This window comes from Geotrypetes seraphini, chromosome 16 (genome assembly GCF_902459505.1).
Source record: "Geotrypetes seraphini chromosome 16, aGeoSer1.1, whole genome shotgun sequence".
In the NCBI taxonomy this organism is placed as follows: Eukaryota; Metazoa; Chordata; class Amphibia; order Gymnophiona; family Dermophiidae; genus Geotrypetes; species Geotrypetes seraphini.
The window spans coordinates 32,767,732-32,782,700 of record NC_047099.1 but is presented as its reverse complement, the minus strand read 5'-3'; the positions used below and the strand labels follow the sequence as shown (position 1 = coordinate 32,782,700).

The window sequence follows — 14,969 nt, the reverse complement described above, 5'->3', positions numbered from 1 at the left end:
CTTTTATTTGTAGGTCTGTTGCAAGGAGTCTATTAAGACTGCAGTGTGTGTAGAATGCAGCAAGATCATCAGCTTAAAAATCTGGATATTCAAGACCAAATCTCTCCAGCACTGACCTCTGTTCACTGGTTGCCCATTGGCAAATGCTGTATCTTTAAAGCCCTGCCTTTGGCCTACAAAGTCTTTCATAACATGGTTCCAGGTTATATACTAGAAAAATTATCAGTTTATATTCCTAAATGATCCAAGGAGAGAGAGAGGACTGTCTTTGCCTTTCAGACGATCCCTTCAGCTAGAAAATGCCTGTAAATTCATTTACACTAATTTCCTGCCAAGGCTGTGGATTCAAGCCCACCCTATATTAGATCTTTAGAAGGAATACTGAGTTTCAGGAAGGCTGTAAAAACTTATGTATTTATTAAAAATTTTATCACCCGCAGCATCTTACAATTCTGCTTGGCATACAATAAAACCAAGACATACAATCAAACACAGCAAAATCAAACATTAAAAATAATGACCAATATTGGTATGGTACCTCATACTGTACATGCTAAATCTGTAGAAACCATATTTAACCTGTATTAGAACATATATTAGTATTATCTTGCTGTTGTTGGAAATATGTACTCTTTATTTAAACAATTTATATCCTGCTTATCCTACAATTCTAGGTGTTACTGACGTATTCTGTTCTGGGTTCTTTTGGGAGGACGGGCTAAAAATTTCTACTGAATTAATGAATAAATAAATAAATAGTGTCATAGTAATGATGGCAGATAAAGACCTGAATGGTTCATCCAGTCTGCCCAACCATGCATGCTCCATAAATTAATCATTTAATGTAAATGGTCCTTTATCGTAGATATTTCTGGGCCAGAAATCCAGAGCCCTGCCCGGTAGTGTGCTTAGGTTCTATCTACTGGAGTCTCCGTCAAAGCTCACTCCAGCCCATCTTAACCATCCCAGCCATCGAAGCCCTCCTCAACTGAATGTCCATATACGGTACACAGACCGTACAAGCCTGCCCAGTACTGGCTTTACTTCCTTCAATGTATACCCATTATTTTCTGATTAGAGATTCTCTGTGTTCATCCCATGCTTGTTTTTTACTCTGTCACTGTTTTCTTCTCCACCACCTCTCTCGAGAACACATTCCACGCATCAACCACCCTCTCCGTAAAGAAGAATTTCCTAGCATTACTCTTTGAGTCTACCACCCCTCAACCTTAAAATTATACCCTCTGGTTTTTACCATTTTCCTTTCTCTGGAATAGATTTTGTTCTACGGTAATACCTTTCAAGTATTTGAACATCTGAATCATATATCCCCTGTCCCTCCTTTCCTCTAGGGCAGGGGTGTCAAAGTCCCTTCTTGAGGGCCGCAATCCAGTTGGGTTTTCAGGATTTCCCCATTGAATATGCATGAGATCTATTTGCATGCACTGCTTTCATTGTATGCTAATAGATCTCATGCATATTCATTGGGGGAATCCTGAAAGCCTGACTGGATTGTGGCCCTGAAGGAGGGACTTTGACACCCCTGCTCTAGGGTATACATATTTAGGGCTTCCAGTCTCTCCTCATACATATTCTGGCACAAACCTACTACCATTTTCATTGCCTTCCTCCACCTCAAGTCTTTTTATGTCCTTTGCCAGATATGGTCTCCAAAATTAAACACAATACTACAAATGGGGCATTACCATCGACCTGTATAGGGCATCAACACCTTCTTTCTTCTACTGGTCATGGTGTCTTTTAGACATGAGACTTGGGCACTAGACAAGCTAGGAGGATGCTTAGGGAATACAATAACCTAGTATTGCATAAATTACTTGGAAGCAAACACACGCTTCCCTATAAGCTATGAAAACCTGCCTCCTGTTCTACCACCCCAAAATATACAAGAGCACTGCACCTGGATCGATGCCCAACACGGTCTGTAAAAGAGAGGTGTTCTCTGGGCAGCAAGAACACTGCCCACAACAGTCTGTGTAGGAGAGGCATCTCTCAGGCAGCAAGAGCTCTGGCAGGTGTACTGGATCAGTTACAGCCTGGGTCTGGCTATAGCTTTAGTCCTCTGTCACATACCTGAGGGGTGGCAGCTCTGACATAGCATAGCCAACAGGCCTCAGGAACAGGAACCAATAGCATGGACCTTCATGGAGAGCAGTAGCCAGGAACTTATTGAGTCTTCTGGGGATGCATCTTAAGCCCTGGATCCAGAAGGTATAATCTTTGAAGATGATCTCCACGACTTTTGTTCCAGCCTCTTGATCTATGCATCTCCAGAAATATCTCCTTAATGCCATCTCAGGGGGAGTTCCAGGAACTTTGACTCCTTGCTGGTAGCCCCCAGAACGTTCAGTCACCACCATGTCTAGAGAGGCACGTTAACCTTGATAGAGGCTCTGGGCCGAAGCACATGATGCAATGATAAATCCAGATAAGGTCTCTAAGGAGAAGTAAGCCAAAGGTCCTCCCTGCTTCAGACACTGTCACTGAATTCTGCAGGAGAAATGTATTCGGTTCTGTGCAAAACTACTGTATATACGGGCTTACACCATCATTCAAAGTCCACTCATACATTTCTAATTGTCGACTGAGTTTTTGGCTGATTCTGTTTTGCAGGCTATTAGAGACAAGTCCTTACTTATTGCTAGATTGCAAATCTTTATTGTTTCTTGACATAACTTTGAACTCCTTCCCGTCCTGTTTGTTGGTATAAAATATTGCTATCTGATTATCTAAACCTGGGAGAACAAATCCAGCTAGTGAATCTGGAAAACCTGAATGGCATAACGGATTGCGTTCAACTTGAAGATTGATATGCAAATTTATCTGTTATTGACCAGTCTGGATATGATCCAAATGCGCTCCCCATCTTGTTTTGGAAGTGTTGGTAGTTAGGACCAACTGAGGCTGCAGGGAGCACATATATTTGCTTTGCAAGAAATTGGATGGCTTGGCTTACTACTGAATTGCCTCCTTTAAGTGAATTGTAATTTGAATACTGGAAGAGCAGGGTTGAATATGCTGATTCCCTTGCTTATTGAGATTATGCCTTCCTCATATGGAGATGTGCTGACGGAGCTCCTTGCACAGTTGCTACCACATTTCTTAGCAGTTTCATGATTTGTGTTGCCTGTTAGAAACCAAGTCAGGAGCAAGGCAACCCATCATCCATCCACTGGAGACAGAGAAATATTGACGTTCCATAGAGGCACGATGCTACTTTCTTTCTCTGTCTTCATCTGCTGTTTGCTAGACATAACTCACAAGTTCTGAACTGATGTTGGGATTAAAGGAAAGACAATTATCAGGTAAAGACAATTTTTTCCATAGAAATTGAGTTATTTGAAACCAACATTTAGCAATTTGTGCATTGAGTTCTGAGAAACTCATTTGCTAGTCAGGTCAGCGAGTCTCTTATCTTTATCGGGCAGAGCATTTGAATGAGACCTTGAGTTTTTCTCTCTCTTCAAAACTGACTCTACTGCATGATGCAGCAACTGTAGCTTCTCACAGTCAAACCTGGTATTTAATCTCTAGTCTTTTCCAAGTAGGAAGTGATGAAAGATGAATTTGTTGGATTTTCTCTATTAAGCAAGTAAAATCTCATTTATGAGAAGTGAATTGCATCTCAGAATGACCAAATACCTAGGTACTTTGTTTCTGGGATGAGGTTTGCTCTGGATAGACACCGTGACAATTCTTCACAAGTCTTGTGAAGGAAACTTAGATGTAATATATGAATGTTGGGATTCGTTAGTTGGTTGTGGTGGAAAATGGTCTGGAGAATGGTTAATAAATCAAGGGGAGGTTGATGGACTTTAAAAGTAATTCCAGTGCCCAGCTATCAGGATAATCTTGGCTAAAATTAATTGGATGCCTTTCCTCTATAGAGGAAATGGATAAAGAAGAGGTGTTTTTCTGGCTACCCTAGGAAGACCTCGAAGCTGGAGAGAGTAGTTTTATCTGAGCTATAGCATTCCTAAAGGAACTCTTGTCACAACTAAGTTATAACTGGGTGAGGAAGTGATGGAGACCTAGATGCCCAAATTCTGGAATGGCCCGCTAGTGGTGGAGGAGACGGGCTTAAAGCACTGCTGCTAGCATTAAAATGTTTCTCTTCTGAGCAGGCATTATTAAGATATGCTTTTGTTATCAGCTTCAGGTTGGTGATCAAAATTCTGAAGTTTGGCTGGCTCTGCTGGTTTAGTTGACACCAAAGGTTTTAATTCTAGATGTTGCCATTTTCATCGAGAAGAGAGAAGAAACATCGGCTCCAAGTTCTGCCTCCATGTTGCAATTGAAACCAGTCAAAGAAGGCTTCTTCACATGGCTTCTTGTGCCAGGGAACTATTTCCCTTATCTGGTAGTTTACATTAATGGGGCAGAATTATCGGTGCCAAAGGTGGGATTCTGCCCCCTTGCGGGAGAAGAAGCACAGAGTTTTAAATCTTTGCTCTGCTATCCCATTTATGTCTCAAATCTTTAGCTTCTTTATTTCAAATTCTGGAAGCTGTGCAGGAATCTTCTTCCAAGCCAAAAATTGTAATTTTACTTGTTAGTTGCATGGGGAAGAATTGTCAAGTACAAGATTGCTCTAAGTGTATCTGGATGTCACCCAGAGCAAGAAAGATAAGACAGTTTAAAACTGAGTAATTAATGGACATTTTTCTGTCCATAAGAAGCAATTGCTAAAATTCTGATTTTACCTCACACATGGTGAGCTTTCTGCAAACTAGATGAAATTTCAGAAATCCAAAGCTCTGTTCCAAGATTAAAGTTATACAAATATATCGCTCTTTGACTGACTGACTTTAATGAAGGCAAAACCTAGCTGACTGCCACCGTGGTTGAAATAGACTGACATTAACTGTCACTGGCAGCAGCACTGGAATATTGTATAGGCTGAGGCTGAGAAAGCTCTTGAGAGCTCTCTGATCTTTGAAGGCTATACTTGATAGGTGACGTCATTATCTGTGTGGTTGATTGGATCCTAGCTGTCCAAAAGTTCTCTGGTACAGCAGATTCTTCGTGAATTGTATTAAATGCAATGAGGAGACTGTTTTACAACTTTCTCTCCCTTTGATATTGAATTCTGTAGACCTGTAGAAGTCTTGTTGTAAGCTGTCTTTATTTAAAAAAAAATTTCTCATTCCTTTAATGATCCCCCCTTTATTCTTCATTTAGGGATGAGCATGGAGCAGACCCCTATCACACAGCTTATGAGATGCCTTATGCAGGTGCAGGTGGGGGACCTACCTACGGGCCTCCACAGCCTTGGGGACATCCTGAAATGCATGTAATACAGCCACATGGCTTACCCATCCAAGCCAGGTAAACCTTTGTTTTGAACCTGTCTCCATTTTAAGTGCTTGGTCAAGCTTCTAAATCCACAGAATTGGACATGGGAGTCTTCCAATTTGGATTTCAGAGTACTGTATATACTCTACTATAAGTTCATATCATGTATAAGTTGAGAGCAGTTTTGGAACTAAAAATGACCAAAATTGGTGTGACCTGTGTATAAGACAAGGCCACACATAACAGCCAAATTTGAGCCTTCTCTCCAGCCGACATGTCTTTCAACCTGACGTACTTAGATACACCCCCCCCCACCACGGTCAGCATGTCCTTTTCCCTGCCTCACTCACATCCCACCACACAAATCCAGCATGCTCTGCCTGCTGCGACCACCCCCCAGACCCAGCGTGTTCTCTCTGCTTTTTTTCATCTCTCCTGGCCCACCCACTTGCCATCGCTGTTGCTGTGTACCTTCCAAATCTTAAATGTCTTCTATAAAGCACCAGCACTGCAGTGTGTACACTACCTGAGTTTTGCTCCGGAGCGCATCATCGGACTACCTGTTTCCGCATGATTGGGACAGGTCAGAGGGCGCGATCTGTGGAACTTGGGCGGTGTACGCTGCAGTGCTGGTCCTGTATAAAAAAAAAATAAAAGCAGGGAAAATGAAGTTACCAAAATAATAATAGTGAAAATGGAGAAGCCCTCTGTACAACTCGCCCATTCTACGGTTTGTAAACTTACTACCATTAATCGGGTGAAAACTTCAATAAATGCAAAAACCAAAAGCAAATTTGTGCTCATCAGTGTATCTCAAGTTGCCATTGCTAATTATGTTAAATGAAAAATGTACTTCTCTGCTGCCAGTCCTGCTGCAGCACCATTTTATGACCTTCTTCTCAAGCTACTCCAAAACATACCTCTTCAAATGCCTGACACCACGGGTTTTGTCTTGGCGATTGCTTCAGGGACTCGGGTGAGCTCTATGCCTCTTCAGTGCTCAAAGCACGTCTCCAAAAAGTGAATAAATGTCTCTGCTGCATGGATATTTAAGGCTCCAATATGGCATGACTGCATCCTGGCTCCCGGCAGGTTAAACATTTCCTGGAAATGATGACATTTCAATTGACTAAATGTCTGGTATTAATAAAGTTTATTCGAAGAACATGCTCAGATAATATACCTCTTAATAAACATAAATGTACTTCTTTGTAACGAATTGTTAGCCTTCCTTATCAGCTACCATGCGATATAAAAAGAGGAAAAAAAATCTTGAAAAACACTTATATATTGAAAAGCTTGCCTCCCTGACCAATTTGTATGTTATGAACTCAAATGATAGAATTTCACTAGATTCATTTAGACTAGAAGCAGAAACTGATTTTATTGTAATTTCAAAATCCAATATTGCTTTCTCCAAGCTAATAATAAATTGTGATTGTCGCCTCATTTGGAAAGAGAAATTTAGCCCATGATGTGCCATCTGCGGTCCTCAAAAAACATGTTTCTGCAAACAATGGGATACCAAAGGTGCCGATATAACAGTTTTCAAGCGGCTCTTATATTCAGTCAAACGTGTCTTCATCCTTCTAGTGGTGCGTTCCTAATATATCTTTTTACGAGGGCAGTGGATGACATACGCCACATGTGGAAGTGGAATCAGTGGAGAATTATAATTTTCTAATGTTTGTGGTTCTTTTTTTTCTCTCTAAAACTGAATGTGCCGGTGGTTCCACAAATTGTGCCCACGGTTATATGCTATGCATGGGCATTCTTGAAACACACTGAATAAAAACACAAGATCTGTCAATGCTTTGAAATAATGTGGGGAATTTTAGGGACTAAATCAGAATAATTTAAAAACACAAACAAACCTATCCATTGTTTCACCAGGCTTATCCAACAGTAATAAAAATCTGTGGGCAAACCATAAGAACATAAGAGTTGTTATACTGGGATAGACTGAAGGTCCATCAAGCCCAGAATCCTATTTCCAACAGTGGCCAACACAGCTCACAAGTACCTGGCAGGATTCCAAAGAGTAAAACAGATTTTATGCTACTTATCCTAAGAATAAGCAATGGATTTCTCCAAGTCCATTTTTATAATGGCTTTTGGACTTTTGTTTTTTGGAAATTATCCAAACATTTTTTAAACCCTGCTAAGCTATTTGCGTTCACCATATTCTCTGGCAACCATTTCCGAAGTTCAACTACATGTTGAGTGAAAGAAGTATTTTCTCCAGTTTGTTTTAAATACTGCTACTACTAATCACTTATATAGTGCTGAAAGACGTACGCAACGATGTACATTTTGACATTTATAGATGGTCCCTGCTTGGAAGAGCTTACAATCTAACTTGGACAGACAGACATGACATATAGATTTGGGGATGCAGAACCCAAGGTGAGAGGAGTTAGGAGTCAAAAGCACTCTCAAAGAGGTGGGCTTTTTAACTGGGTCTTGAACACTGCCAGAGATGGAACCTGCCGTAGGATTTCAGGCAGCTTGTTCCAAGCAATACTGCACAGCAAGGTAGAAGGGACAGAGTTTGGAGTTGGCAGAAGGGCACAGATAGGAGGGACTTACCGGCTAAGTGGAGCTCGAGGGGGGGACGGACAAAGGGGGAGATAAGAGAGATAGTGAGGGGCAGCTGAGAGAGTGCATTTGTAAGTCAGTAAGAATTGTATTCAGAAACGGATGGGAAGCCAGTGAAGTTTCAAGTTTATTCTTGATATCCCGCAAAATCGTATTACAACTAGGCGGCTTTCAATAAAATTATTATGGGTACAAATAACTAATAATAAAAAAGTAATAAAGTGAACCATAAAATAATAAATAAAAACATCATATGATATAGTAGGATAAAAGGGATGAAATACAATTTGTAATAGAAAAGTGAGGGGGATGGGTAACACACGAGGTGAAGGAACGGTCTATATCCTCTAACTGGTGTGATCTATAATACTAGTTATAAAATGAAATGCTCAGGAAAAAGCATCAGTAAATAAAAAAGTTTTTGAGATCTTTCTTAAAAATACTGAGAGATGTCTGAAGTTTGAGATGACTTGGAAGAAGGTTCCATAATTCTGGATCTTGAACCGAGAAAATTGAATTATGTATAGAATTGAGGAATGTTTCTCTAAAGGTAGGAACTACTAGGTGATTTTGATAGAGAGATCTTAGAGTTCGAGGTGGAGTAAAGGGTGTTAAGAATTTACTGAGAAATAATGGGGTATCTGTAGAATGGATTTTAAATTAAGATTATGTCCGGATCAACTTAGCTTTAAGAGATTGCTTAAAACAACGCTTTTTGTTAATGCATATCTGTGAATTGCTCCAAAGGATTCTGCTCTAAATTTAACTAGTGAAGGATGATATTGAGGAGTCCTCAGGTTGCACTTAAGTTGTTTTTATTTACTGTACAATGTTATGTTATGTGTTATTTTTATGTACCGTATATACTCGAATATAAGTCGAGACCCCCAATTCCCCCCCCAAAAAGGAGGAAAAATGGTTGACTCGAATATAAGTCGGGCGGCTTAATATTCAAGTTTCCTGCCCTGCCAGGTTCTGCACTCAGCCCCCCTCCCTGCCAAGTTCTGCACCCAACCCCCTTCCCTCTCTGCCCTGCCTTCAGTCCCATTCCCTACCAGGCTATGAACCAAGCCCCCCTCCCTGCCAGGCTCTGAACACTGTCCCACCTTCCTTCCCTGTACCCTCTTCCCCCTAAAAAGAGCCAACCTCATCAGTGATGACACAATGGCTTGATTGTCCCATACTCCCCTCTGCCCTCTAACCCAGCAAATTAACCCTTCCCCTTAACTTAAACCACCTAGTGGTAGGCCGGGACAGGAGGGATCCCTCCCGTCTCCTGCCCTGGCCGACACTAATATTATCTCCTTCCCTCCCTCGCGTACCTGATCCCTGGTGGTCCAGCGTACATCCCGCGCTGAAATCCTCCTTTGTAAAGGTAGTAGCCAGCAGTGCACCCGAGCCAGCATGCAGGAGCAAGCTTTTTGTGCTGCCGGCCCTGCACTGCTCCTTGATAGGCTACTGCGAGAACTGCGAATCCCACAAGAACTTGTAGCAGCCTATCAAGGAGCGGTGCAGGGCCAGCCGACAGCACGAAAAGCTTGCTCCTGTGTGCCAGCCCGGGTTCCTGCTGGCTACTACATTTACAATCTTTGGGAGGATTTCAGCACGTGATACACGTTGGACCACCAGGGAGGGAGGGTGGTAATTATTAGTGTCGGCCGGGGCAGGAGACGGGAGGGATCTCTCTTGTCCTGGCCTAAGGCAGGCCTGCAGGAAGTCCAGGAGGGTTTCGCGTGGTCACTGGGGGATGACCCCCATTTTTGGGCCAGTTTTGTGGCCCAAAAATCCCGTTTTTTATTTGAGTATATACGGTATGTTATCTTGGAAACCGCTGAGACTCCAGGCGGTATATAAATCTTTTAAATAAATACTAATAAAAGAATTTTGTAAGTGATTTGGTATGATATTGGTAGCCAGTGAGCCAATTTTAGTAGTGATGTAACATGATCATATTTGATTATAACCTGTTATAAGTTTTACGGCTGTATTTTGATTTGGTTGAAGTTCCTTTGCTTATATACCTTTATATAGTGAATTGCAATAGTCTAATTGACTGATGACAACAGCATGGACCAAGACATTTATAGCAGAGGGTTGAAGTAGAGAGTATATTGATCGAATACGCCATAAATTATACAACTGAGGAGATTTGTGTTTTAAATGAAAGTGTAGAGTCCAAAATTATTCCTAACACCCACATTGTTGTAACCAAAGGTACCAGGGTATCATTTAGTAGAATTGGATATGATGAGGTTGAATTTTTAATTTTTCCAAAGAGTAAAGTTTTAGATTGTGATGGATTGATCATTTATTTTGGGTGAGCCAGTTTGTTAGGTGTTTCAGTTTGTCATTGATGCTGTTGATGTTAATATTATCTGAAGGATAATTGATAAGATGTCATCAGCAAAGACAAATGTGGTGAAATCTAACGATTGAAGAAGAGTCAGTAAAGGGAAAAGAAAAATATTGAACAAAGTAGTAGATATTGTTGAACCCTGAGGAACACCAGAAGAACGAGTAAAGTTTCGAGAGGTATGAACTTCATAGGAAACATTGCATGTAAGATCCTTAAGAAAGGATTGAAACCATTTAAAGACTGTATCACTGATCCCAATATCTTGTACTCTGGATAAAAGAATAAAATGATCTAAATCGAATGCTGCCGCGAGGTCTAACAGTCACTGAAGAACTGATTTATCCTGTGCCAAGTGATAATTGATATATGTTGTAATACCTAGTAAAGAAGTTTCTGAACTGTAATTTTTTCTAAAACCTGTTTGATTAGGGTATAAAGTATTAGTTTTTCCAGAAAATCTTGTAACTGTGTGTGAACGATGTTTTTGATGATATTTGTAATTGGCCGGTAGTTAGAACATAAGTTTGATGAATTTGAAGGGTCCCTAATTTTAGAACGAATAGTAGCTGATTTCCATTGAGATGGAACCTCACCTAGAGATAAATTTTCTGAGATCATAGCATGTAGAAAAGTGTTACATTGTGGAACAGCACGTTTGAGAATTAACATTGGTAGAGCATCTTGAGGCGATGTGCTTGAGTTCATTGACATGATAGTTGTATGTATCTCTTGTAGCCCTTTCAGGACCAAGGGACATATTTGTCCCATAACTTTAAAATCCTATAAATTTTGATTGGGATAGTCTACAGTTCTAAATTTGATATGTACGGATTCCATATGATACTGCCTTTATGTAAACAAACTGGTTCCGACATTCATTCATTAGCGTCGTTGCCAGATTGACGAGAAGATTCACTTGCCACACTGTCCATAAGCCAGAAGTTTGATTTTTTTTAAAAAAAATAATGATATTTCACAAAAAAAAATCAATTTTTTGGCATCTGCAAGCCCTTTTTACCATAAAAATGTCATCAAAACCACAAAAATTGGCCTACGATCCTTATGGTCCTGAAAGGGTTAAGGAAGGAATTTTAAATGAACTCATTTTGCTGAGAACTATAGTCTTACATCCTTGCGAAATAGGTGAAAATGAATACTGGGTTTTTGATGAATACTAGAGTTTGATGTTGATTGTTGTAATTTGAAATTTTTTCAATAAAGTACTGTGCTAAATCTTGAGCAGAAGGTTTAGATGATTGAATAGCTGGAATTTCTTTGGAAGCTGTAAGTGTTTTGAGTATCTTAAACAATGCTGCCAAGGTAGGTGCATCATGAAATTTTTTTAGAGAAATACTTTTTCTTTGCTTCACAAATTTCTGACTTATAGAAATTGGCCGCTTTTTTTAAAAGCTATATGAGAGTGGGTGGTAACATGATAGCGGCTCTCGCAGAATATGAGTCATGTAGCTGAATTCTGGATGGATTGGAGGGGGAGTGAGCTGGCTAAGTGGAAGGCCTGAGAGTAGTGAATTGCAGTAGTCTAAGCGCAAGGTGATGAGGGTGTGGATAATTGCATGCTCCCTAGTCCTAAAATTTTTGGAAAGAGTAAGCAAGCAATTCACATCTACCCGTTCTACTTTACTCGGGATTTTATAAACTGCTATCATATCTTTCCTGAGCCATCTCTTCTCCAGGTTGAAGAGCCCTAGCTGCTTTAGTCTTTCCTCATAGGAAAGTTGTCTCATCCTTTTTATCATTTTTGTCACCCTTCTCTAATTCCGCTGTATCTTTTTTGAGATGCAGTGACCAGAATTGTACACAGTATTTGAGGTGCGGCTGCAGCATAGATCGATACAAGGGTTTTATAACATTCTCATCTTTGTTTTCCATTCTTTTCCTGATAATTCCTAATATTGCATTTTTTGTAAAAGGAGCCTTTATGCAGATGCAAATACTTTCTAGGATACGACCAATGTTATCTATTGCAGCTTTCAACTGGACTTCTGTAATGCCTTGATGTTGGGATTGACAAAGTAAAAAAATGCAGGCGTTACAGGTAGTGTAGAATACAGCTACAGGAATGATCACTAGGGTATCTCAATATCAATATAGATCCTTAGTGTTGAAACAACTACATTGGCTACTTGTAATGTTTCGCATTAAATTTTAAAATCTTGATGATTCTACATCAAATAATTAATGGAAAGGCCTCTCTTTCACGGAAAGGATAATGAATGCCTGGAATGCTCTCCTGAGGGAGGTGTTGTAGAGAAAAACGGTGACAGAATTTAAAAAAAAAAAAAAAAGCATGGGATGAACACAGAGGATCTCTAACTAGAGTGTGAATGGACAAACTGAATCTTATAAAGGAGATGGTTTGGATAGGCTGGAGTGAGCTTCAATGACAACTCTAGTAGCTGGAACCTAAGTACACTACCAGGTGGATTTCTAAGGTTTGTGGCCCAGAAGAAACAAAGGAAAAAGACAATTTAATCATGAAATGGTAATTTCTTTATCGTCCCTCCAGACCGGCACAGAACAGATGGGTTTGCGCTCCTCTGCCAGCAGGTGGAGACTGAGAACACATTGACTTGGCAGTAGTACAAGTGGGCTGTGCGGTCCCATCTACAATCAGTTTGTTCTCAGTCTGCAGCAGGTGGAGGTGATAAGCCTGTGCAGTCTTTATTCTGGTTAGTTAGGGCCTGTTGGATCTGATTAGTGGCTTTTTTGTCCCTGTTTTTGTTGGCTGGACAGAGAATGGGAGACCCTTTTGGGGGTCTGTCCGACCTGGGGGGTGCCACACTTGGGTGGCTGAGTCCCTCCCCCCATTTCCCCCAACTCCCCAAATTTTAATTAGAGGTGCCTCAGCTTTGTGAGCCTGTGGGGTCTGCTCCTTTGTTAATTAAAGTTTTTACTTGCAAAAAAAAAAAAATCTTGAGGCAGTGCCAGTCGAGCTTAATTAGTTTTTATTGCTAACCGGTACTTACTTTTTCCTCCCTAGTGGTATACAATGAGCACTTTAAAGAGATTGAAAAAGTGCTCATTGTGTTCCCGACGAGCGGTGGATGCAGCTGACGTGTGCATAAAGTGCTCAGCCGCTGCGAAGGGAATCCTCATCAGCTTTGTGTGTCAGTGAGCAGGGTTCCGCTTCGGGCGTGCACCGCTTATCGGCTGTAGGCAGTGGAGAAGCCAGATTTTCCCCTTCCGCCCACACAGGGATTTCCCCAGCTGCCGACAGGGAAATAAGGTTTCCCTTACCGCCGATGGTGCTGGGGATTCCCTTACCACTACAGAAGCTGCTGCCTGCAGTTCTACTTTAGTGAATGGGTCCATTCAAGCCTCTGCCATTACAGGCTTTGGGGGAGATTTTTTTGCGGGCCTTTCTTCACTTTTGGTGGGAAGCTCCGCCATTTTGCCTGTGGCCTCAGGTGACCTCCCTCCTGTTTAGAAAGACAGAAACAGGTCCTTGGTGCTGCTTCTGCTCCTGCTGTGAGTATTTTTTTTTTTTTTTTTGCCTCCGGGGGGGTTTTGCCCTGATTTTGTCTTAGCCACGTACAAAGCTTACTTGCAGGAGACTGCAGTATCTTGTTGTCTTGGTTTTTTGGGGCCTATAGTAAGAGCAGTGGCGTTTGGTTCGTCTGGCTTAGCTGGCGAACTTGGGAACACCTTGAAGGTTCTTTTTCTAGTCAGTATCCAACAGTGTCTCCAATCCAGACAACTACTTTGTCTTCTCCAAATGAGAGTGGAGTTGGTGTTTATAGTTCACAGTTCTTTAGTTCTTACTTAGTTCCTGCTTGGCGATCATCAGACTGATTGTAGATGGGACTGCACAGCCCACATGTACTACTGCCAAAAGTCAATGTGTTCTCAGTCTCCACCTGCTGGCAGAGGAGCGTAAACCCATCTGTTCTGTGCCAGTTTGGAGCGACTAAAAGAGAGAAAATTAGGTAAGAACCTAATTTCTCCACATGTAGTTACAGGGCAGACTGGATGGAACGTTTAGGCCTTTATCTGCCATCATTTACTATGTTCAAAACTCTCCCCTATCCCACTAGTCTCCTCAAACAGACTCGCTTCAGCAACTGCTTCTGTGGACACCAGATGCGAGGAGCAGCTTGCAGTGGTGGTTGCAGACAGTTGCAAGCTGCTCCTCCCCTTTCAAAGGGCATCTACTCCATATACCTTTCTGGGAAATATTGATGTCTAATGCCAGTCTTTACGGTTGTGGGGGTCATTGCAACAGACATCCAATTCTGGGTCGTTGTTCCCTGACTCAGGAAAAGTGGTCCATAAATTGCCTGGAACTCAGTATCTGAAGAAAGAGCTAATAGGATGGGAGGACATAAGGAAAGTGGAAAAACATTGGTCCAAGCTGAGAGGAGCAATAAAAATGGCTACAGATCTTTTATGTGAGGAAAACAAAACAAAGAGAAAAAGGCTGGCGTTGCAGGCCCTGGAGAAGCCCCTGGAAGGCAAGGCAGTCGGGGTATTCTCAGACAAATGTGACAGCGGTAGCCTACATCAAGTAGGCACCAGGAGCATCCCGTTGCATCTAGAGGCTCGGCTCCTCTTTCAGTGGGCAGAAACCAATCTGCAGGCTCTCTCAGTTGACAGACGCTTGACCCAGGGAAGTGGTCACTCTCCCCACAGGCGTTCAACACCATTATTCAGCGAAGGGGGTGCCTACTGATGGATCTCA

At 41.5% G+C, this 14,969-nt stretch overlaps 1 protein-coding gene across 9 annotated transcripts in view; it reads left to right on the top strand.

Annotated features, from left to right (window-relative positions):
- Positions 1–14,969, top strand: part of SRRT (serrate, RNA effector molecule) — a 124,313-nt gene that overhangs the window by 14,284 nt on the left and 95,060 nt on the right. For 8 of the 9 annotated variants that reach the window (XM_033924562.1, XM_033924555.1, XM_033924559.1 and 5 more), the window contains exon 4: positions 5,203–5,349. The exons of the other annotated variant lie outside the window; for it this stretch is intronic. In XM_033924562.1, coding sequence (XP_033780453.1) covers positions 5,203–5,349 — 147 coding nt within the window. The remainder of the gene's footprint in view (positions 1–5,202; positions 5,350–14,969) is intronic. 9 annotated transcript variants of the gene reach the window in all.